Below are 25007 nucleotides of genomic sequence, written 5' to 3'. Positions count from 1 at the left end.
ATAAAATAATTATTTTATTTGGCTAGAAATTATAATAATAAAATTCATCTGAAACAATAAAAGGTCAAGAATACCAAGGGAAATGAAGAAAAAAATATAAAGGAAGGTAGCCTAGCTCTACTAGATCTAAAATTATGCTATAAAGTAGCTGTCATCAAAACTGACTGGTACTGGTTAAGAAATAGAGTAATAGATTGGTGGATTAGGATAAATTCAAAGGAAACTAATAAATTACTACAATAATCTGCTATTTGACAAACCTAAAGACAACAGCTTCTGGGACAAGAATTCACTATTTGACAAAAATGATTGAGAAAACTGGGAAATAGTATGGCAAAAACTAGTCACAGACCCAAATCTCATATTCTGTCTATACAAAATAAGGTCAAAATGGGTATGGAATTTAGACACAAAGGGTGACACCATAAAAAATTAATAGACCAAGAAATACTCCATCTATCACTATAAAAAGGCAACAAATTTATGACCAAACAAGAGATAGAGTACATTATAAACTGCAAAATGAATGATTTTTATTACATTACAATTAAAAGCTTTTGCACAAACAAAATCACTGTAACAAAGATCAAAAGAAATGTAGTAAATTGAGAAACAATTTTTACAGCTAGTATTTCTAACAAAGAACTTATTTCTAAAATATATATATATATATATATAGAACTGCATCAAATTAATAAGATTACAAGTCATTCTCCAATTTATGAATGGTCAAAGGATATAAATAGACAGTTTTCAAAAGAAAGAAATTCAAGTTACGTATAATCATATGAAAAAATGTTCCAAATCATTGATGAGCAAAATGTAAATTAAAACAACTATGAGGTATCATCTCACACCTATCAGATTGGCTAAGGTGACAAAAAAGGGAAAATGATCAATGTTGGAGAGGTTGTAGGAGGATTGGGACATTAATGCTTTGCAGGTAGAGTTGTAAACTAAGCCAACCATTCTGGAGAGCAATATGAAACTATACCCAAAGAACAATAAAACTGTTCATACCCTTTGACTGAGCAATTCCAATTGTAGGTCTATACTCAGAAGAAATAATAAAAAAATTGGGAAACTCTAACATGTTCCAATATATTCACAGCAACTCTTTCTGTAGTAGCAAAGAACTGGAAATTGATGGGTTGCCCATTATTTGGGGAATGGTTAAACAAGTTATGGTATATGAATATTATGGAATACCATTGTTCTATAAGAAACCATAAAGGGACCAATCAAACTTCCAAAAGATTACTTTAATGAACTAGAAAAAATTGCAAGTAAATTCATATAGAGAAACAAAATGTCAAGAATGTCCAGGTATTTAATGGGGGAAAAAGTGCAAAAGAAGGTGGCTTAGCCTTACCAGATCTAAAATTACATTATAAAGCATCAGTCATCAAAACTGTTTGGTATTGACTGAGAAATAGAGTGGTGGATCAATGGAATAGACTAGGTACAAAAGAGATGACAGGAAATGATTATAGTGATCTGCTGTTTGATAAACCTAGAGAGTCAGCTTCTGGGATAAAAAGGTTCTTTTTGAAAAAATAAACTGTTGGGAAAATTGGAAGTTAGTTTGGCAGAAACTTGGATTAGACCAAGCATCTCATACCCTCTACCAAGATAAAATCAAAATGGGTACAGGATTTAGACATAAAAGACAGTATTATAAGCAAACTAGGAGATCAAGGAATAGTTTACCTGTCATAACTATGGAAAGGGAAGAAGTTCATGACCAAGGATGGAGAACATCATTAAAAACTAGATAATTTTGATTACATTACATTAAAAAGCTTTTGCACAAACAAAATCACTGGAACCAAGATTGAAAGAAATGTAGTAAATTGGGAAACAATTTTTACAACTAGTATTTCTAATAAAGTACTCATTTCTTAAATATATAGAGAACTGAGTCAAATTTGTAAAACAAAAAAGTCATTCCCCAATTGACAAATGGTCAAAAGATATGCAGAGGCAATTTATAGATGAGGAAATCAAAGCTATACATAGTCATATGAAAAATTGCTCTAAATCATTATTGATTAGAGAAATGCAAACAAATTAAAGCAACTCTGAGATACCACTTCATACCTCTCAGACTGGCCAATATGACCAGAAAGGACAATGATCAATGATGGAAAGGATGTGGGAAATCTGGGACACTAATACATTGTGGATGGAGCTATGAACTGATACAACTTTTCTGGAAAGCAATCTAGAGCTACCCCCAAAGGGTAATAAAAATGTGCATACCCTTTGATCCAGCAATACCACTAATGGGTCTATATCCTGAAGATAACATGAAAAGGGTTAAAAACATCACTTGTACAAAAATATTCATAGCAGCCCTGTTTGTGTTGGCAAAGAATTGAAATTGGGGAATGGCTGAACAAATTGTGGTATATCTATATCTATATCTATCTATCTATCCATCTATCTATCTGTGTATGTATATATATATATATATATGTATGTATGTATGTATATATATGTGTGTGTGTGTGTGTTTATGTATGTTATGGAATGCTATTGTTCTATTAGAAACCAGGAGGGATGAGAATTCAGATAAACCTGGAGGGATTTACATGAATTGATACTCAGTGAGATGAGTAGAACCAGAAGAACACTGATTACCCTCACAGCAACATGGGGGTGATGATTAACCTTAATGGACTTGCTCATCTCAGGGACAATTTTAGGTTATCTGTTTTTGGAGAATACCATCTGTATCCAAAGAAAAAAGACAGTGGAGTTTAAAGAAAGACCAAAGACTATTAACTTCAATTTAAAAAAAAAAGTAATCTTATATATATTACATAATTTTGCTATCTCATATTTTATTTTTTCCTTTAGGATGATTTTTCTCTCAAGACACTTAATTTTGAGCAATGAATAGTATGGAAACAATGTAGACTATCAGACTGCCTTCTGTGGTGGGGGGGAGGGAAGCAAAGTTAGGGGGAAAATTGTAAAATTCAAGAACACACAAAAATGATAGGTAGAAACTACATTGTATAAAATTGGAAAACAAATAAAATATTTATATTAAAAAAAATGAAACCATAAATGGTTGGACTCTAGAGAAGCATGGAAGGAATGACAGGATCTGATGCTGAGCAAAGGGAGCAGAACTAAGCGAATAACATTAACATTGTGAGATGACCAACCCTGATAGATGCAGTTACTCTCAGTAGTTTAGAGAACTAGAATAACCCTATTAGACAATGCTATCCCTATCCAGAGGAAGAAAAGCAAAACAAAACACAAAACAAAAACTCTTCAAAAATCTGATGAACACTACATTAACTTTTTAAAATATATCTCATATTGGGGCAGCTAGGTGACGTAGTGAATAAAGCACAGACCTTGGAGTCAGGAGGACCTGGGTTCAAATGCGGTCTCAGACACTTAATAATTACCTAGCTGTGGCCTTGGGCAAGCCACTTGACGCCATTTGCCTTGCAAAAACCTAAAAAAAAAAAAATCTCATATGTATTTCTTTCCTGTAATCCTAATTCCTCAAAATGAAAATGACTAATCTGTAAATATGTTTAACACAAATGTACATGGTATAATATTGATCTAAATATTCATCACTGAGGTGAAGGGGGATGGGAAGGTAGGGTGGAAGGAAGTTTTCTAACTTAAAAACATGCATATGGATGAATGCTGAGAAACTTTTATAGCATGTATCTGGAAAAATAAAATATCAATACAAAAAAAATAAGAAAAAGAACTGTATGGGATGGAATTCCTTTAGCAAACATCAATACTTTTTTTAAAGAAAGATTTTATTTATTTTCAATTTTACAATTTTTCCCTTAATCTTGTTTCCCTCCCCCCCACCCCCCACAGAAGGCAGTATGTTAGTCTTTACATTGTTTCCATGGTATACATTGATCTAAGTTGAATGTGATGAGAGAGAAATCATATCCTTAAGGAACATAAATTATAAGAGATAGCAAGATTAAATAATAAGATAATGGGCTTTTTTAAATTAAAGGTAGTCTTTGGTCTTTGTACAAACTCTACAATTCTTTCTCTGGATACAGATGGTATTTTCCATCACAAATTACCCCCAAATTGTGCCTAATTGTTGCACTGATGGAATGAGCAAGTCCATTAAGGTTGACCATTACCCCCCATGTTGCTGTTAGAGAAATACCAATACTTTTACTCCAAACCCCAAACTTCTCTCTGAAACAAAGACCCATCTTTTCAACACAAATCTTCTTTTCTTAAAAATTTTCATTTATTTATTTATTCACTTTTGGATTTTGCATTCATTTTTTGTAAAATTTTGAGTTCCATGATTTGATCCCTTCCTTTCTTCTCTCCCCCCCACACCTAATTTAGGCTATGTATAACCATGTTAAACATATATCTATATTAGTCATAACACAAATATTCTTTCAGCAGAAATTCCAGTGTGGCTGATAATCATAGAATACCATGTTTCAGAAAAATCAAAGAGGAATTTCAACCAAAGGATAATAATGAGGTGCATTATAAGTGAGTGAGGATATATTATGATTGAAGAATGGCATAGGAAAGCAGTCTAAAGAACTTCATAACAGATACATGACCAGAAAAAACAATGAACTAGATATAAAGTAAGACACAGTATATACTCCTTTGCTATTTATTAAGTGGCATAAAAAGTAGAAAAAGTCACCCATCATGTTAGATGGGTGCTCTGATTAGGATTCCTATGAGGACATGAAGAAGGGGTTATACAAGGACTGGAATAAATGAGTGTGGCCAAGACTCAATTATTTGTGATCTGGAACCATATCAATGATCTCTGAAGCCATCTAAGTATTGAACTTTAGTAATAACTGTTGTAATGAAGAACGTTTAGTTTAAAAATCATCCATGTGGAGTGGCCAGGGAGGTTTGTGTTCCCAAGGTAGTAAACTGGTATGTAAGGGAAGGTGGGTGATGCCTACTGACCTTTATTTTCAGGAAGTTTTTTTAAAAAAAGAAGGGAATTGGGGCGGCTAGGTGGCACAGTGGATAAAGTACCGGCCCTGGAGTCAGGAGTACCTGGGTTCAAATCCGGTCTCAGACACTTAATCATTACCTAGCTGTGTGGCCTTGGGCAAGCCACTTAACCCCATTTGCCTAGTAAAAAAAAAAACCTAAAAAAAAAAAGGGGGAATAGCAAATAATGAAAATACTAATAGAATTCTTAACTCCCAGTGCATTTTAAATTCAATACCATTGAAGACATTCTTTTTAGACTGAACATTTTAGTTACAAAGAGGAAGAAAGATATTAAAAGGAGCAATTAAATAATGCCTTAGGCAAATTATAGACTGAAATAACTGATCTTTTTTCCAAATAGAATATAAAACAGCACTCTGTTGGCCACTGTCAAATGATTTAAAAATCATCCCGAGTACCATACCTGCATTGAAATTTTCCTTCAATTTCTAAATTTTAGCTGTTATCACCTATTGATAAAGTATTTACAACAAACAAGTTTGAGAGGAAGCAATTTTCTGTTGTGGACTAATTAGCATGCCATCAAACAATAAACAGTAGCATGCATTCTTGGTTGTCATTTCAATAATTCAAAAAAATATATAAATCTTTTTTCTTGCAGTAAATATTCTAGTATTTGACTGATGACCAAGTTCAATATCTTTAGAAAACATCAGGATAATAAATTATAGTCAAATATGCATAAGATTGAGGCTACAAATAGGGTACTTGGTTTTCTCTCCAAATATGTGGGAACAAAGTTAAAAATGTCACAGTCTGAAAGTCAGTAAGAGTCAATGTAGTTCAGGGCAGGGGAATGGGATGGTAGGAAAATGATCATGTAATAAATGAAATTCATCATCTATGGAAACAATTTACCAAATGAGATAATTTTATTTTTTTAAAGGTTTCTTGAATCTCAGCAAGGAGCTTAAGGTGATTCCAAAGAAAGAATGTAACTAAAGTTAAATTTTAATTTGTGAAACATGTCTGGTATGGGAAGATATTGTGATAATATATTTGATAATTGATGAACAGTGGTAAAAAAAGAATTAGAGCAACATCATACAGGAGGGACAGGGTTCTGACTTGACTAGGATAGACAGGTAAATAGTGCACTTGGTAGATCTATAGAGTAGAAATGAGTGTCCCTGGTTATCATGACTTGATATATACCAGTAAATCTTTCAATTTCAATTTAGTTATTTAAGTAAACTATCCTATAGGGAAGAAAATGTGCTAAATAGCAATACAAACATCTGTTCTGTTCATCAGTTCTATTTATCAATGTCATCTAGTGAATTGGCAATCATGCTTAGTAGGACTTGGGATCAAGAATACTTGTTCATATCTCACTTCTAACACTAGTTGTTATATATAAAATTGGTATAATCATATCTAACTATTGACTCCTTCAGGAGGTTGTTATGATAATATGTGGAAGGTGCTTGAAAATTTTAAAGTATTTTAAAGTTTAAAATTTTAAAGTATAAAGTAGCTATTGTTATCATTCATGTTACTACTAATAATAGTAAAACTACCTTTTTTTTTTCCACCAGCAATCAGGAGAATTAGACTGACTTTAAAAATATATTCAATGAAATTTAGTTTTTATGGCAACTATATAGAAAATACAAACCATTTAACCATAGTAGTATCAGACTATTTTATTTGATAGTTTGAACCAACTTTTTCATAATATTTTTTTTGAAACAAAGTCAGTTACTTACCTCAAATACCAAATGAAAGAAATTTAAGGAATCATTTGTCTTTTTTTAATTCATTACCTTATTTTCTTTTACAGAAGCAGAGCAAAGTAAATGAGGATACATGGTTTCTTTAAGTACTCTTCCATCAGCAGGATAGAAACTTTTTGAAAGTCCACTGTGTTAAAAAAAAAAAGTTCTTAGAAATGTGGGTCTGTTTATTTGTAGTATATTTGCATCATTCCCTTCAATTTTTTTTTTAGGTTTTAAGGATTTACCACTCAAGTTTCTAAACTGTTAGAAACTGTTAGGTTAATAATTACAAGTGACTTCTTTTTAAAATCCGGCACCAGCTGTACAAGTTCTACATGGCTAATCTCATTCCTTCATCCCCTGCTGTTTTATACAAAGGCTGAAATCTACCAAGCTTAGGCTAAATCTTCGAATGCCAAAGTGGTTTTGTTCTGGTTTTTGATCATGGGCAACATGCAGGGACTTTCCTATAATAAACCTCCCAAAGTTCATTTTCTACCTGAACATTATGTGTGCTGTCCCCATCTGAGCCCACCTGTTCAGCAGCTGATAGATATAACTGTGACCATCTTCTGTCCAGATGATGATTCGGTGAGCAGCAAGCACCTCTCCACCAGCAAAGAACTCCCTGCTTTTACTGACTTCAGTGAGCAGAAGGGAAAAATCACAGTAATCATAAACCTAAAAAAGAAAATCCATGCTTCCCATCAGCAAAAAGCAACGTGTACTCAATTCTATCAATATGATTATGGTTTAAGTCAACCTATAGGCAAGTATTAAGTGGATGCTGTATTTTATCCTTATAGGTATACCAAGAATAATTTAATACAAATGTGGACCAGTGTGGGTATTATCTTTCCCTGATATTTATCATTCAGTAGGTTTGATTAATTTATAATCTTTTTTTTCAGGGTGGCTTTCAATAAAGCCAAATAATTTTTAACGTATTCAACTATATGTTAAATGAAAAGGGCATTTTCAAAGGTAACACTTTCACTCTTCTCTCAAGACTAATTGGGAGCTCAGTGAACTTGCATTCAGGCATTCTTAAGAGAGAATATTAATGTAATAGGACAGTGAAAAATATCCTTAAAAAGAAAAGTTATTTCAAGAGATAAATATGCCATTATTACTTTAAATTCTGAAGTGAAGGCATCATTTAAAAAAAGCCTCATATACAAAAATAGTAACTCCTTGTTATAACATGAATGATTATCTATAGACCAAAATATACTATGGATCAAGTACCAATCCACAATAAACTAGATATAGTAAAAAACCTGATTCAAAAGTATAAAGAATAGAAAGTGGAGCCCCCAGTTTATTATTCCAAAGGGATTGTGTCATATTTAAATTATAATCTATTTTTCAATATAACTATCACACAAATAAAGAAATTCATTGTAATCACACACTACCTGCCAACATTTGGAAAATACCACCAACAGAAGTCTTTCCGTGTAGGTGCAAAATCTTATTGTCCGACAGTTCAGCAAATTCAGAGATTTGGATTCTTTTTCATAAATATATTTCTTTTCCTTTATAAAAAATGAACATATATTAGTACTAGCTCCTAATGTTTTAGGTTGATGCATATAATTAAAGGTTCCCATCATATTTGTACCAGATCATTTTTAATGACTTCAAAAGTATCACATAATCCTATTTTAACTTGTAAGGCCTCTGATGAAGATACTTGGAAAAGAAATTGAGAATATTATAGGCACACATCACAGAATGCCTTACCTAGTAGTCATTCCATGAATATTTGTTTAAATATAAATTCCTCTATTAAGCTTTAACAAACTCTTCACAAGTTGCCTCAAACATGATTTTTCAGCTTTAGTATTCCTCTCCCTCCTGTACTTTATCATCCAGTCTTTTCTTGTTTCCCACACTTAGAATACTATGCCTTGTATAATCCTACATTTCTGATATATTCCCTTATTAAATACTTCCTATATTCCCTTAAGATACAGCTCAATCAGTATCCCCTATATGAAATTTTTCCTGTTCTCACAAATTGCTGGAGTCTTTCCTCTCAAACTTACATATATGTCTACTTTGGATATGTCAGTATTTATTCCTTTTATATTTATGTTGCATGTGTTTTTATATGTACTTGTTGCATCTCTTATTAGTATAAAAGCTCTTTATGAACATCTTTTATTCTGTGATCTTATATCCCTAGTGTCCATCACAGATTCTGGCACATAGTAGGAATTTAATTAATTTTTATTGATTGATAATTATATTTCTTTTTCTTTAACATTTTTGTTAACTCTGACAACTAAAAAGGTTCAAGCTAGATCAAAATCCTTCCCTAGAATGAATCAGTCAAGAAATATTTATTGAGTACCATGCTCAGCAGGGCAGGGGATACAAGGAAAGGCAAATAAAAATAATTTTCTTCTCTCAAAGAATTCACAGGCTAATGGGGAAGACAACCTGCAAATAACTATTTACAAGACAGGATAAATTAGAGATAACAAAAGGAAAGCATTAGAATCATTGGGAAAGATTTCTTATAGATGAATGGATTTTAGCTGGGACTTGAAAGAAGATAGAGGTTAGGAAAGAGGAATTACAGGCTTAGGAAAATATACATAGTGGAGAGATAGCAAGGAATAGCAAGGAGGACTGTAACACTAGATTGAAGAGCACATTGGAAAGACTAAGCATGAAATAATCCTTTTAAAACAAATTGCTATTGTTATTTAGTCATGTCTAACTATTCATGAGTCCATTTGGGGTTTTCCTGGCAAAGATTCTAGAATAGTTTACTATTTCCTTCTCCAGTTCATTTTGCAAATGAGAAGACTGAGGCAAACAAAATAAGTGATATACCTAAGGTCACAGAGCTAGTGTCTGAGGCTGGTTTTGAACCCAGGAACATGAATCTTCATGACTTCAGGCTCAGCACTCTATCTACTGCACCACCTAGCTTCCCTTTTAAAACAAGCCCTTTAACTAAAAGAGCAAGCTTTCTTTTAGGATATAAACATTTGTAATAGCTAGTGTTACCACCGAGATGTTAGAATCTCTCTAACACTATTGCTTACAATTTCAATGAAGGAAGTTCAAAAGTTAAAATATTTCTTGAACACATCATTTCCTCTCTTCCAAGGTCAGAGAGATATTCTTCAAGTACAGTAAAAAGTGCCTTCAAAAGATTATGAGAGGGGCAGCTAGGTGGCACAGTGGATAGAGCACAGGCCCTGGAGTCAGGAGTACCTGAGTTCAAATCCGACCTCAGACACTTAATAATTACCTAGCTGTGTGGCCTTGGGCAAGCCACTTAATCCCATTTGCCTTGCAAAAAAAAAAAAAACCTAAAAAAAAAAGATTATGAGAGGGGAAAGAATTCTGCTATACCAGAATGAGTGTGGAGTGAGGGGAAAAAAGCTGCAGAACCTGCAGCAAGAATTGGGAGAAAGCAGCCTGCACCTCCAGAGCTCAGCCAACAAATGGTAAAGGGGTCAGGGGAGACTGCAGAAATTTCTCTGCTCTCCCTTGGAGTAGGACTCTGTTGTTTGCCCACACTCAGATCCAGGTTGCTGTTTGGGCTTCCATACTAAAATAGCAGAGCAGAATCCCTCCTTACAGCTCCAGGGCAGAGGGAAGTTGTGGCCATCTACAAATCAAAGCACAGGCAAGAGAGCATAAGACCTTGGAGGAATAAAGGTCCCAGTGGGGTGTCCTAAAAAAAAAATCCAAAATCTTGGAAGTGCTGTAAATTAGTCCTGGGTTGAGGAAATGACTAAACAAGAAGAATCTGACCATAGAGAATTAATTTAGTCCCATGAAAGATCAAAATACATACTCAGATAACAAAATCGAAGCTTCCATATCCAAAACCTCCAAGAGAAATAAAAAATGGGCTCAGACTATGGAAGAGCTCAAAAAAGATTTGAAAAACAACTAAGGGAGGTGGAGGAAAAATTGGGAAGAGAAATGAGAGTGATGCAGAAAAATCATGAAAACCAAATCAACAGCTTGGTGAAAGAAATACAAAAAAATACTGAAGAAAATAAAATGCTAAAAACCAGTTTAGGCTTAATGGAAAAAGGAAAACAAAATGCAAATGAGGAGAAGAATGCCTTAAAAAGCAGAATTGGTGAGCTGGAAAAGGAGATAAAAAAGCTCTCTGAAGAAAAATAACTTCTTCAAATGAAGAATAGAACTAAAGGAAGCTGATAACTTTGCAAGAAATCAGGAAGAAATAAAACTCTTCCCAAAAAGTCAAAATTTAGAAGAAAATTTGAAATATCTCATTGGAAAAACAACTGACCTTGAAAACAGATCCAGAAGAAATAATTTTAAAATTATTGGGCTATCTGAAAGCCATGACCAGGAAAAGAGCCTAGACCTCATTTTTCAAGAAATAATACAGCAAAATTGCCCTTGAGATCCTAGAAGCGTAGGGTAAAATAGAAATTGATGGAATTCACCAGTCACCTCCTGAAAGAGATCCCAAAAGAAAAACTTACAGAAATATTATAGTCAAATCCCCAAACTCCCAAATCAAAGATAAAATTCTAAAAGCTGCCAGAAATAAACAATTAAGCTACTGAGGCTCCATACTCAGGATTACACAGGATCTGGCAGCATCTACATTAAGGGCTCATAGGGATTGGAATATGATATTCTAGAAGGCAAAAGATCTTGGTTTACAACCGAGAATCAACTAGCCAGCAAAACTGAACATTCTCTTTCAGGGGAAAAGATGGACTTTCAATGAAACAGGGGACTTTCAAACTTTCCTACTGAAGCAACCAGAGCTGAACAGAAAGTTTGATCTCCAAGTACAGGACTCTGGTGAACCATAAAGGGGGTGGATGAGAAGGACTAAATATGAGGAACTTAATGATATTGAACTGTTTGTATTCCTGCATGGGAAGAAGATATGGATAACTCATATGAACAGCTGTTAGAAGGAGCATATATATATATATATAGACAGGGCACAGGAAGGAGTGGAATGTAATGGTGGAATATAGTAAAATAAGTTGGAGTCAATGGGTGATAAAGGAAAGTACTGGAAAGAAGGGAAAGGAGATGAAGAAGAAGCTAAGAAATCTCACATAAGAATCAAGAAAAAGCCTTTCCAAAAGCAAGGGGGAATGAGTGAGCCTTCATTCTCATCAGAAATGACTCAGAGAGGAAATAACATACAAACTTAATAAGATATATAAATCTATCTTACACTACAGAAAAATGAGAAGAAAGAGATGAGATAAGGGGGAATGGAGGGAGGGAAGGGGGGAATAGGTGATAGAAGAGAGGGAAGATTGAGGGACAGGGTACTCAGATACAACACATTTTTGAATGGGGCCAGGATGAAAGGAGAGAGAGAGAATAGAATAAATAAGTGTGGGGAGGAATAGAGTGGAGGGAAATACAGCTAGTAATAGCAACTGTGGGAAAAATATTGAAGCAACTTCTTTGGTGGACTTATGATAAAGAAAGCCACACACCCCAGAGACAGAACCATTGGAATCTGAAAACAGACTGAAGTACATTTTTTCCCCTCTCTCTCTCTCTCTCTCGCTATTCTTGAGGTTTCTAATTTTCTTGGGGGGCAGGGGGGTTTATGTTTGCTCTTATAAAAAATTATTATAATAATAGTAATAATAAATTAAAGTTCACTTGCAAAAAATAAATAAAAAGTAGATGAGAGCAATTAAAAAAAGATTATGAGAAGGGGCAGCTAGGTGGCGCAGTGGATAGAGCACTGGTCTTGGAGTCAGGAGTACCCGAGTTCAAACCTGGTCTCAGATATTTAATTATCTAGCTGTGTGACCTTGGGCAAGTCACTTTAACCTCATTGCCTTGCAAAAACCAAAAAACAAAAACAAACAAGATTATGAGACTTAAAAGCAACATTGTGAGATGATCAACTATGATGAACAAAGTTGCTCTCAGCAATTCAGTGATTAAGGACCATCCTGAGAGACCTAATATGGCAAATACCATCCATATCATGAGAAAAAAATATGGAATCTAAATGCAAAGGAAAGTATTTTATGTTAATTTTTTTTAGGGTTTTTTTTTTTTGCAAGGCAATGGGGTTAAGTGGCTTGCCCAAGGCCATACAGCTAGGTAATTATTAAGTGTCTGAGGTCGGATTTGAACTCGGGTACTCCTGACTCCAAGGCCAGTGCTCTATTCACTGCGCCACCTAGCTGCCCTGTTTTATGTTAATTTTTTAAATTTCTTTTGCTTTTTCTTTCTTTCTCATGGTTCCCCCCTTTGGTTCTAATTTTTCTTTCACAGCATGATTAATATGGAAATATATCAAACATGATTGTACAGGTACAACCTATATCAAATTGTTTGCTGCCATAGTGAGGTGGGGAGGAAAGGGAAGTTGGTAGAAAAACGTGGAACTCAAAAGTTTACAAAAGGATGAATGTTCTACCATCTTGCATATAGTTGGAAAAATTTTAAAAAAAGAGAGAGCACAAAAAAAAAGAATGTGAGAATTGCCCCCATTTGTGAGGGGGAGGATGCATAGAACTTTAGTTACAAACAGCAGCATACTTTGTAAGCTGTGTTGTTTCATGTTTGGTTTTGCTCAAATATTATCCTTGTTTTAAGAAAAGGTTTAATAGGGAGTGAGGGATTCATCAGGAAATGACTGAATTTAAAATTAAAAGTTCACAAGCAATCAATAAAAGAAAGGGGGATATTCAAAGTTACTGTCAACACCTTATCTATCCCGTATCAAATTCATCATCATTATTACATTTGCAAATGATGATGCCAAAATATAGGGCAATAACTCCCAGAAAGAGTACTTACCAAGAAAAGGATCCATACTAAAAAGCTGCACAAATTCTTAGCCTTTCTACTTTCCCAAAGTCTAATTCTTAGATAAGAAACATTATTCCACAAAACTGACCTGGATACTATTTATAGAAGAGGACAGATTCCATATTTTGAGATCTCCAGTTACTGATACCACCAGAAGAGAATCCTCTGTTAAAAAAAAAAGACATGAGCTGACTACTCAACAGTTCAGTCACAAGAAGGATCACTTATCTATAGGTTATGTACTTCAGAAAGTAGCTTCAGTTAATATACTGTAATTCTTATTGAAAAGGAAATATAAATCATTTGAATGTTTACATGAAATACAAATTTTTGATCTATTGTCCTCTCAAAAGTAGACTCCTTTCCCCTATATAGGTACTATTATTTTAGAGGATGAATTTTATATTTTTGCATCATAAAATATATATCAAATTTAACTATTAGAAAGAAAAATAAGTAAAAAGTAAAAAAGAAAATTATAAAATAAAACTTAATTTTTAACAAGTACTTATAAGCCATTACTGAAATATCTCAAGCAGAATTGGTTTAGAGAGCCAGTCTTTTCTGACTGTATCTACAATGCAATCTCTTTCCAATGTCTTGAGCCATTCATTTCCTTGTCCCAATCTTTCCTTAGCCTTTTCACAATTACTCTGTTCTTCCCATTATAAAGGAGTCAATCTCATATAAATAGCTACTCCCAGGTAACACAACAAACATTCTCTATTAGGACATGATCTGAATTTATCAAACACTCTTCATCTAATATTCATCAGTAGACATATTTTTTATATGTGACCAATTAAGACACTTCAGTGATAATATTTCTACATTGCCCAGGGTAGCTTCATGCACTGTATCAAACATATACCTTGAATCCTCATGGAATGAACAATGCACATGCAGTTGATCCAATCAGGAGATTGAGAGGATGTAAAATTGTGAAGAACTGCCAAGGTGTTGGCATCAATAATAAGGATATCTTGATATTCTCCACAACACAAAAGCCAGCCATCTCCTGTCATTCGGAAGGCGCAGTGATAGTACTGTCCAAAATAGAATCCAATTTTTTTTTAATTAATACAATTGAGGCAAGGAATGTGTGGGTGTGTGTGTGTTTATATTTGAAGTGGAAGATAGGATCTATGATAAATTCAACTTGGTGCTTTATCTTCCTCATCTATAAAATGAGGAAATATTTGATTCCAGTTCTAAAATTCTAAACTGTCATCTTTACCCCACCTCTAATGTATTTTTGCTGTTATGAAAATTTATACTTTATGAAAAAAAATTCTTAACTTGGGGAAGTAATACACTTTGATTTATTCATATCTATTTTTGCAACTTTTTTTAATGAAGACAACTTCCAACTCTCTTCTTTTATGTATTAAACATTTAATTTTAAATGAAAAGAGTAATTTTTGCAGTAATTGCATTTTTGAGTTATTTCTATTAAAGGCAATTCTCTTTCTATTAATTCCTATTTATGATGATTAATTCTATTAATAGTACATTCTAGCCTTGGCAAGAAAGCTTCCACCTATGCACATTTATAATCAGAAATGACCAGATTAAATAATGAATGAGAGATATGGTGGAAATGGTCAAGAAAGAGATGAGAAATAATATCAGTACCAAACAAGTGATGAACACAAGGCCTTATTCTTTGGAAAGGCAAGAGGAAGGGAAAAATAAAACCTTAAAAAAAAGACAAATCGTTAAATTTTCTATTTGAAAAACCTAGATATAGGTTTACCAAGAATATGTGTATTTATAAAGATCAATCACTATCCTAGGAGATTGTTAAAGATCTGGGCAATACCTCTTGACTGATAGGTGATGGATTCAAGACAGGATAAAAAGTATATTTTGAGAGGAAAAAAATTCATATATTTGGATGTCTATTTTTTAAGAAATCAAAGTAGAAAACAAAATTAATTGCTTGAACAATTTTTTTTTCTTTAAAGGAAATTGAAATACTGAATTACTGCAAATGCAACCTTTTCATTTAAAAGTGTCACCTTTTTATCCTTAGGGCAAATTATATTGGTGAAAGGATGAGGGGAAATCCCTTAAGTACAATTTCTTAAAATGTCTGCACCCCAGTGATTCCAAGTTGTAAAAGGCTGAAATATTCCATAAGAAGCAGATGTAAGAGGTACTTACACAGATGGCAGTGTGTCTGTAAGGGAGGGTTGCAGACTCAACGCATTGGCCACTGGTGACATTCCAAACACACATCTCCCTGCCAGAGATAACTTCGTATTATTCTCTATCATTTCCACTCAATTGGCTGGAATAATTTCTTGCCACCAAGTTTTTCTTTAGTGCTGCACTTAAGTGCAGGCTGATCGTTTATGTGGCTTTTTGTTACAGATTACTGGGCAAGAAAACGTTGTGGTCATTAGCAGGGGATGACACACGGTATCTGTTTCTTTTTGTTTTGGTAATTACACCCTGCTGCCAGGCAGCAACCTTACTTTAAGGCCAAACCTGGTCCACGACAAATTGTGCAGGGATGGCCATTATGGCTCCTTCAGAGTGACACCAGAACGATCATTCCTTGCAACAGCATCCTCCTGAAAATGGCTCATTTCACCGAGCTTAACCTGTACCTTCTCAAAAGCCTAAATGCATCTTGTGCTGCTCTACTGGGCTTTCTCAGTCTTGAGATGCTTCTGTTAAGAATAAACAGTGCCACCAAGAGGCCAGTCTTGGCCTAAACTTACCATCTCGAGCCCAAGCAAAAAACATCACCCATCCTAAAATAACCAAGTAGATTAATATTTAAGCCAGATTATTTTCATCAAGTTCTACATGATTATACCTACAGCAATGTTGATGAAATTAACTCCATAATGTACATATTTAAACAAAAAGTTTCACATAGTTTATATAGTTGTGCATACAACCAATGTTAATGAAATTACCAGTTTTTATATTTATATATATATTCACACATTTAAATATATTTACATAAATTTTAATTAGTTTATAGTTATATAACAGAAATTAATGAAATTATATCCATGTATTAATATTATACACAAATTCATTGGACCACACAAATCTAGAGTTAGAAGAGACAATCTAACTTATCAGAGTTCTATGGAGAGACTCCAAGAGGTCCATGATGATAGAAAAGAAAAAAATTACTTTATTTCAATATGATTGATTTCCTTTGAAATCTCATCTATTTTATTTTATGCTTTAAAGAACATTTTTCTGAGACCTTAACAGGCTTTCATAGGCTTTACCAAACTTCTAAAAAGGTTGAAAGAAAAACTTATTAAGAAACCTATATCCAACCCTCTCCTTTTACAGATGAGGAAAATGAGGTACAAAGAGATCAAATAACTTGCCCCCAAAAAAATATCAGAAGTGGGATATGAATGTAGGTCTTCTGATTCTAATCAAGTTACTATTTCCAACATACTAGGTTACCTTGTTTATTTTCCTCTTTTCTTCTGTGGAAAAAACATTTTTAATAGTTACTGTTAAAAGTTCATAGATCAAGAGTTGGAGAGAACCACAGAGGACATCAAATAAACTTATTCATTTTATAGATGAAGAAATTGAGGCCCAGGGAAGCTAACTGATTTATCTCTAAGTTCCTCAGTTTGTAAGCATTTGAGGAAGAATTTGACTGACTCCAGAGTCAGTGCTTTATCCACACAGTATTATTTCAATAAAGAGCTACTGAAATGTCCAAGCAAAAATTGAAAGATATTTGGACCTATTAATGATTGCAGTAGATCTCAATTCATCAAAAATTTCTGAAACAAAACAAATGAAAAGAACAAAAATCCCTAAATAGTTTTGTGGTCTATTCGGGTCTGCCTTCTATCAAGAAAGTCCTATGATTTCTCCCTGACCCCCCAGCAAAACAAAAACAAAAATAATATCACCATATCTTTTGAGCTTTAATGAGGGTCTATTCCTATTGGAAGGTAAAATTAATTTCCCATTTCGCAGGGATGACTAAGCTAGAAACAGTCTCAGTAAGAGACCTGGGAACTGGAGCAGATATGTGGCGCAATGGATAGAGCACCAGCTCTGGAGTCAGGAGGACCTGAGTTCAAATCGTACCTCAGACACTTAATAATTACCTAGCTGTGTGACCTTGGGCAAGTCACTTAACTCCACTGCCTTGCAAAAAGAAAATTTTAAAAAAAGATACCTGGGAACAATAAGTTTTCTATAGTCCAAGGTGTTTTTGGAAGTAGAGAGATGCCACTGGGAAATGTTTGCTACCTAAATAGAGGGGCAATGAATTATAGGGCCAACGGTTCATGAACCCTCTCAGGTAGAGAACAATTGTAATCTTCAGTGATAAACTAAGCTAATTGCTGACATCATCAAATCTTTGAAGTACTATTGCATATTTGCTAACTCTTAAATTTGGAATGAAACCCACAAAGATTTCACAAACTAAACAATGAAATTCTGCCTACCAAAGATGTATAGAAGGGAAGGAGAAAAAAAAACAGCAAACAAATAATTTAACACTGGTAGCTGGGTATGTTACAGGGGAACTGAAGAAATTGTTCACCTTTTAACAAGAAGTATACTCTCAAAATTGCATTGCAGTCTCTTCTTCTCCCCAGGCAAATACCTTTCCCAAAGATTGACCTGACATAGTCTAAGTCCTCCTATATCTCTAAGAAATAAAATCCAACATTTCCCAAGTGAAAACCATGTTCACACAGCCAATCTTACATTTTGAATTCCAGCAAAGAAGGAAAGGAGGCAAGGGAATGGAGATAAGAAGAGAGAAGTTACTTTTCCTGCCTCCCTGTGACCAGAGTTCAAAAAACCCTCAGAGAATGTCTCATGGCTGGGGGGGGGGGGGGGGGGGGGGGGGGGGGGGGGGCAAGAATCTGGTGTCATCACTATAAAAAATGAAAACCTGTAACAAAGTAAATTCATAATTCATTATAGTAGTCAGGTGATTCAGTGGTTAGTCTACTGGGCTTGGAATTAGGAATACTCATCTTCATGAATTCAAATTCATAATCAGATACTTTCTAGGTGTGTGACCCTGGGCAGCCAGCCATTTAATCCAACCTGCAACAGTTTCCTCACCTGTAAAATGTGCTAGAGAAGGGAATGGAAAATCATTCTAGTATGAATAATTTAAAAAAAAAACCCAAAACAGAAAGAGTTAGACATGACTAAAAGTGGACTGAATGGCAACAAATGAAGCAAACAACTATCTCCCCTCCCCCCAACACACACAGCATTTTTTCTTTTAGGATTTCACACAGAGCATGCTTTCAACTATTAAAAATGCATTTTCAACAGATGTGGAAAGGTCAGAGCACCTTCACTCAAAACCCAGGTCTAATACTAGTTATGTGTAATACCCTAAGTTCGTTTATCTCTCTGGAACCCAATTTTCTCTTCTGTAAAATGAGGGGATAAGACTATAGATAGTCACTAAATTTCCTTTAAGCTAGTAATCTATAATTTCATTTAATCCTCACTACAGGGGCAGCTAGGTGGCGTAGTGGATAAAGCACCAGCCTTGGAGTCAGGAGTACCTGGGTTCAAATCCGGTCTCAGACACTTAATAATTACCTAGCTGTGTGGCCTTGAGCAAGCCACTTAACCCCATTTGCCTTGCAAAAAAAAAAACCTAATCCTCACTACATAAGAATAATTGCCATATGTGGTATCATTATCCTTGTTTTGCATTTAGAGAAACTGACCCATAGAAAAGGTATCTACCTTTGCCATTATCAACAAAACACTGAGAGGACTTTGTTAAAATTTTGGGAAGAAAAATCAAAAAAAGGCTGAAATTTGCTCCTGCTTTAGGACTAAGAATATTTTTTGTAACAAAACCCTGCCCTTTATATCATGGCCTTTCAAAATTTCACAATAAATGCTCTAATAGATCTCAAATGAAGTTAGCACTCTAGGCCAGAGATGTGTCTACCCTGCTTCTACACATATGTAGTATTGAGAAATATGGTATCAAGTAACAAAGGTTTCAAGAGTCTAGGCTTTTCTAAATATCACTCATTGGCCTTCCAGTCACTAAATAGGACTAGTACTATGGGGAGCCTGCAATGTCCTAGGAAAATATATTCACAAATGAAATCCTTCTACCTTAAAGAGAAAGACTACCTATAAATGTGGGGTCATATTTTTCTTTCTTTTTTTAATTAGGGAAGGCTCCCCAGGAAGAATTTTCCTAACTCACCATTAAAAAATTTGTTTGGCAAATTATTAATGTAACTTTTTTCTTTTGTGAATTCAACACTCATTAGCAAGTTTTGAAAATACCTTTTAAATGAATAGTAATGAAACTATTATGATATAAGAAATGAGGCAAAGATGGTTTCAAAAAATCAGAGGAAGACTTCTATGATTATTACAGGATTTACAATACATTCTGATTACAGGATGAAGTAAGCAAAACCAGAATAACATTTTATAAATAAACAATTAATTTTGTAAAAGAAATAATTTCTAAAGACTTAAAAACTATGAGCAACTAAATTATCAACCATATTTTCAGAGAACTGAGAAAGAATGTCATGACAGGGATAGTGGACTAATATGAAGAATAAGAAACATATTTTGGGGTGTAACCAACATGGTAAAATTTGGTTTTAGTGTCCTCAGTTGACATAAGATTTTTGTATTTCCCAAAAGATGGAGGGAAAAGGAAGCTAGATAGGGAAAAGAGAAAAAAGAGAAACCGACAAAGAAAAGGGAAAAATGAGAAAAATGGCTATTTTAATATTGAAAATAAAATACACAAAAAAACCTTTTTGAAATGCCTAAAATATGTTAAGGTAAGTCAATTGTGGGTATGTGTTTGTGTGTGTGTGTGTGTGTGTGTGTGTATGCATGTTTGTGTGTGTATGTGTTTGTGTATCTTTAATGGAGAATATAAGAACTATCTGAAAAGTGGTAGAATAGATGCTGATAACCTCACAGTTGAGTGTTCAGTCAATCTACTGCGTGCTAAACCTTTGCATTTATACCTGTCAAACCCAGGTTGGTCAAAGAAGCTGGCACTGTCTTTGAATTATAATAATACCTATAGCCATTCAGGAGTTAGTGCTTACTCCTAATCCAAAAGGGAAAAGAACATCCCTCATCTTATGATTTGAGTTAAAAGGTACCTCAGAAGCCATCTAGCCCAACATACATCTAAATACCTGTCTATAAACATTCACAGAAAGCAGTTAAACTAATCTGTACTTGAAGACTTTGAACAAGGAGGAACCCACTATCTGCTTCAGTATTCCATTCTACTGGGGGATAAACCTAACTCAGGAATTCTTTTTCTTTACATTGAGCTTAAATCTACCTTTCCAGAACTTCCATTAACTACTGCCTTCTGGAGCCAAATAAATCTAATCTCAGTTCTGCCTGTCAGCTCTTCAAATACTTTAAAAAACCCCATTGTATTCAACTCCCCCTACTCCCCCCAAAACAAAACAAACAAAAATTCTTTTTCCCTGACTAAAAATCCCCACACTTCTTTCAATTGATTCTTGCAAGGAATGGTCTCAAGACCTTTTACTATCCTGATGATTTTCCTTTTGGATACTATGTATTTTGTCAATATTCTTTTAAAATGCTACATTTTTGTGATATTATGTTACAGTAATACTTATTTTGTTCCAGAAATTAAAAAAAATAAAATTTTTTAAATGTGACCCTGACTAAACACAAATATTCCAGATATGGTATAAACAAAAAAGACTACAGGGGAACTCATCATAGAGCGTACATTTTCTCAGCAATATAATATGTGATAGAGAGGATAGCTATTGCTAATGTCACAAAGGAATAGTCCCAAATTGAGACAAAGAAAAGAGGCCAATGGCAAAGTTATAGTGCAGGAACAAAACATCAGAAGCTAGCATAAGGCCCTCTGATAGTAGGTGAAAAGTTTTATAATCAGGATGTCAGGTAAGGCCAGGGCAAGATTGGTCCGCAGCAAACAATAGCATATAGCAAACTGTCACAGAGATCAGGGTGAGAAGTAGGAAAAATTTCTAGACAGATAAACTGGAAAGCAATTACCAGGTTAAGAGATGCCCCTGAAACCTAAAGATGAGAGTAGGTAAAAAAATCCCTGAAAGGGGGAAATTTTAAGGCTAACAGTTGAAGGCAGATGTTAATACAAATTAATAAGGGAACAAAATCTAAAGCCTTAATACCTATTGAATTTTTACATTCATTTTATCCTGTCCAAGATGGAAACAGATCTATGAAGACTACAATCACTCTAGGGAAACCTTCCCCAGGTCCACACTGGCCTGGAAAATCTCCATAATAAATAAAGCTGTTCTGCCAGTCCTTTTAAATAGAACACATACTTCATCTCTATCTTACCAAAAGACTTCTAAACACTGAAGTATAGACTTGTATTGTGAAAATTGTGCAAGCCTGGGACTCAGGACACTTGATTTCAAGCCTTGGCTGGGTCATTAATTATTTAGCCTCCAGCAAGTCATTTCCCTTCATTGTGCCTTGGTTTCCTGAGGAGGTAAAGTTAGATGCTCTCTTAAGAAACTTCTGGCTCTAGAATTCTCTGATTTTAATATTAGGTTATTATTAATGCAAAAGGAAAATTCTCATTTATCTACAGAAAAGTACTTTTTAAATTTTAAAGCACAATAAAATATGAACAAATAATTAACAAAAACAACAAAAACTATAGATAGCTACTTACCCATTCTCAGCAGCACTAACAACATATGGCTGTTTTTCAAATTCTCTTGCTTTTGCCAAACATGTTATAGAAGCAGTATGACCAAAGAGAAGCTCTTTAGCTGAGATCTACAATTGACAACATGGAGTTTGTTAAATAATTTTATCTTTTCGTGATCAATAAAAACATAATATATATTTTACAAAGCAAAATATGGCACCATGTTAGTCATCAGAAAGACCTGAGTTGAAATTCAGTCTCAGACATTTCCCAGTTCATGACCCTGGACAAGTCGTTTAACCTCTATTTGCCTCAGTTTCCTCATCTACAATAATAATTGCATTGACATACTGAGGCGATTATGAGGATGAATTGAGTTAATCACCATAAAGGATGGCATACAATTAGTACTATATGAATGCTAGCTAGTATTATTAATATCAAATATCAGCACCCTTTTCTTAGTTCTAATACTGATAAACATTAATGTTAAGCATCTTGTCTTTACTTCATATAGTTAGTTTTAAGATAGCTGAGTTTGACCGATAGCGATATAAATTCATATTATGAGTTGCCTCAATAATGGGGTCATAAAGTTTGCTTCTGCTTTCTTAATGAAATATTGGTATCAGTCTTCCACTATGTAAATATTATGTACTTCCACTATGTAAATTAGCTACTTTATGTGAGAGTAGGTATACATAAGCATTTCTATTATATTAAGGAAAATCAATTCGTCCTTGCTCATTAAGTATGACTATGCCCTTTTCTTTTTTTTTTTTACTCAATCCATGCTTTTATTGGCAACTTTTCTGCAACTTAAAGTACTAGAGAGTTGTCTATGACTTTATCAAGGTCACAAAGCCAGTAAGATCAGATTTGGGACTTGAACCTGGATCGTTTTGGCTCTAAGGATGGCTCTCTAGCCACTATTCCATATCACTTTTTGAATGTGTCAATCAATGAAAGTAATATATTATGATATATATTCCACAATTTGATGTAAGTTTATATTTGCAAAGCAAAATAAAAAAATTAAAACCCATCTCTATTTGCCATTATGACTTGAATGGCAAATATCAAAAGAAAACTTCATAGGTATGTATGAAATCTAAATGAGATTTCATTGAGATTTCCTATTTTTATATTTAAGCAACATTTTCTCATTCAAATATTCAGACAATATCTACAACACTATAATGTCATAGGCAATTCTACCATAATTGTTTCCAATAGAGGCAGCAAAATACATAGAAAAAGACAGAGCTATAAAGTCAAAGGAACTCCATTTAAATTGTACCTCTGATTCTTGCTACCTGGAATAAGTTACTTAACCTCCTGGTTTCATTACTTCATCTATAAATTACAAGTAGAAGGAGGAATTATAACCTTCAAGCTCCCATCCGGATCTAAATCTACAATCCTATGAAATCACTTAGGTAATTTTTCCATGTATCCAAGAAAGCTATCTGAAGTATCCTTTTTTTTTTTTAAAAAAAAGGGAAAATGTAAAAGTTAAAACACAAATCAAAAATCACCCAGAAATTTCTGAAATGGAAAGAAGATTTTTCAACACATGACCACCTTAAATAATGAGAAAGATTCCAGATTTCAGAATTATAAAGGTCACTCTTTCCTCATGAACCAGTATGCCCCAAGTCCTCTCTCTGATCCAGAAAAGTTTTTAAAATGATGCTATCTCAGCCACATCCATGAAAGGATTAGAATCACTGTGTTATTTACAATGATCAAAGCTCAGATTCCAGCGCAGTCACCCTATTAATGTCCTATCTTTTCAGTGGAAGCCAGGAGACTCTTACAGATAAAGGCACACACATTCTCTCAGTAATCACACTTACAGGACCCATTCACCTTTGGATTTATTCCTTTTAGCAGTTTACTGAAACTCAGTCTGAGCAGTAGATCAGGGCACATCATGAGGAAAATGTGCTTTCTTTTCTCCTAGTTGACTCTTAGAGGACAAACCACTCTGGGCTAAGTGACAACCTAACACTCAACTTGCCTTTCAGAAGTAATCCTCTCTCTCTGCCAGAAACCTAGGACAAGTCACACAACTTTACTTAGGATCATAGATCATAGATTTCGAGCTCGAAGTGACCCTAGAAAGCATTTAATCCAATCCCTCCACTTTACAGATGATGAAAGTAAGGCCCAGAAATAATAAGAAATGTGCCTGAGATCAAACAGGTTGAAAGAATCAAAAACATATAGTTTGAATCCAGTTTTCTCTTGCCCTAAAATCCTGCATCCCATTTATTACAACAGTTGCCCCTTCTCAGGAACACATGGGTTTCTTTAAATAGAAAATATCTGTCATATATAATTAAATATTATTAAATAGAAACTCTTAAAAATGGAATTTTATATATTAAATAGCAAAATATCTGTTATATATATACTTAAAAGTGTTTTCTTAATTAAAATTAACAATAAATTTTAGATCCCTTTAAGGAAGGGACATCAAATCTGAAGGCCCTTCCTACCCCTTTAGGATACAACTGAATGAGATTAATAATAATTTACAAAATGAAGATACAATAATATTAACATATAGTATTCTAAGTCAATTTCTTACCTCACCTCCCAATCCTCACCATGGAACCTTATTTTCTCCTTCCCTCTCTGCCTCCCTACCTACTCTTTCCCATTCTTCCTTCCTTTCATCATCCTTCTTTCCTCTTTCTTCTTCATCGTCCTTTTTCTTAATCTTCTTCCTTTTGTTTTGCAAGGCCATCAAGACTAAGTGACTTGCTTAG

General features: G+C 34.1%; 1 protein-coding gene across 1 annotated transcript in view; it reads right to left on the bottom strand.

Annotated features, from left to right (window-relative positions):
* Positions 1 to 25007, bottom strand: part of WDR72 (WD repeat domain 72) — a 362471-nt gene that overhangs the window by 299765 nt on the left and 37699 nt on the right. The window contains exons 5-11 of the mRNA XM_074234646.1: positions 22252 to 22358; positions 15717 to 15795; positions 14422 to 14596; positions 13639 to 13715; positions 8153 to 8272; positions 7270 to 7415; positions 6783 to 6879 (exon numbers count right to left, since the gene is read on the bottom strand). Of these exons, the coding sequence (XP_074090747.1) occupies positions 6783 to 6879; positions 7270 to 7415; positions 8153 to 8272; positions 13639 to 13715; positions 14422 to 14596; positions 15717 to 15795; positions 22252 to 22358 (801 nt within the window). The remainder of the gene's footprint in view (positions 1 to 6782; positions 6880 to 7269; positions 7416 to 8152; positions 8273 to 13638; positions 13716 to 14421; positions 14597 to 15716; positions 15796 to 22251; positions 22359 to 25007) is intronic.

This window comes from Macrotis lagotis, chromosome 4, assembly GCF_037893015.1.
Source record: "Macrotis lagotis isolate mMagLag1 chromosome 4, bilby.v1.9.chrom.fasta, whole genome shotgun sequence".
Lineage (NCBI taxonomy): Eukaryota > Metazoa > Chordata > Mammalia > Peramelemorphia > Peramelidae > Macrotis > Macrotis lagotis.
This window is presented reverse-complemented; position numbering and strand designations above follow the sequence as displayed.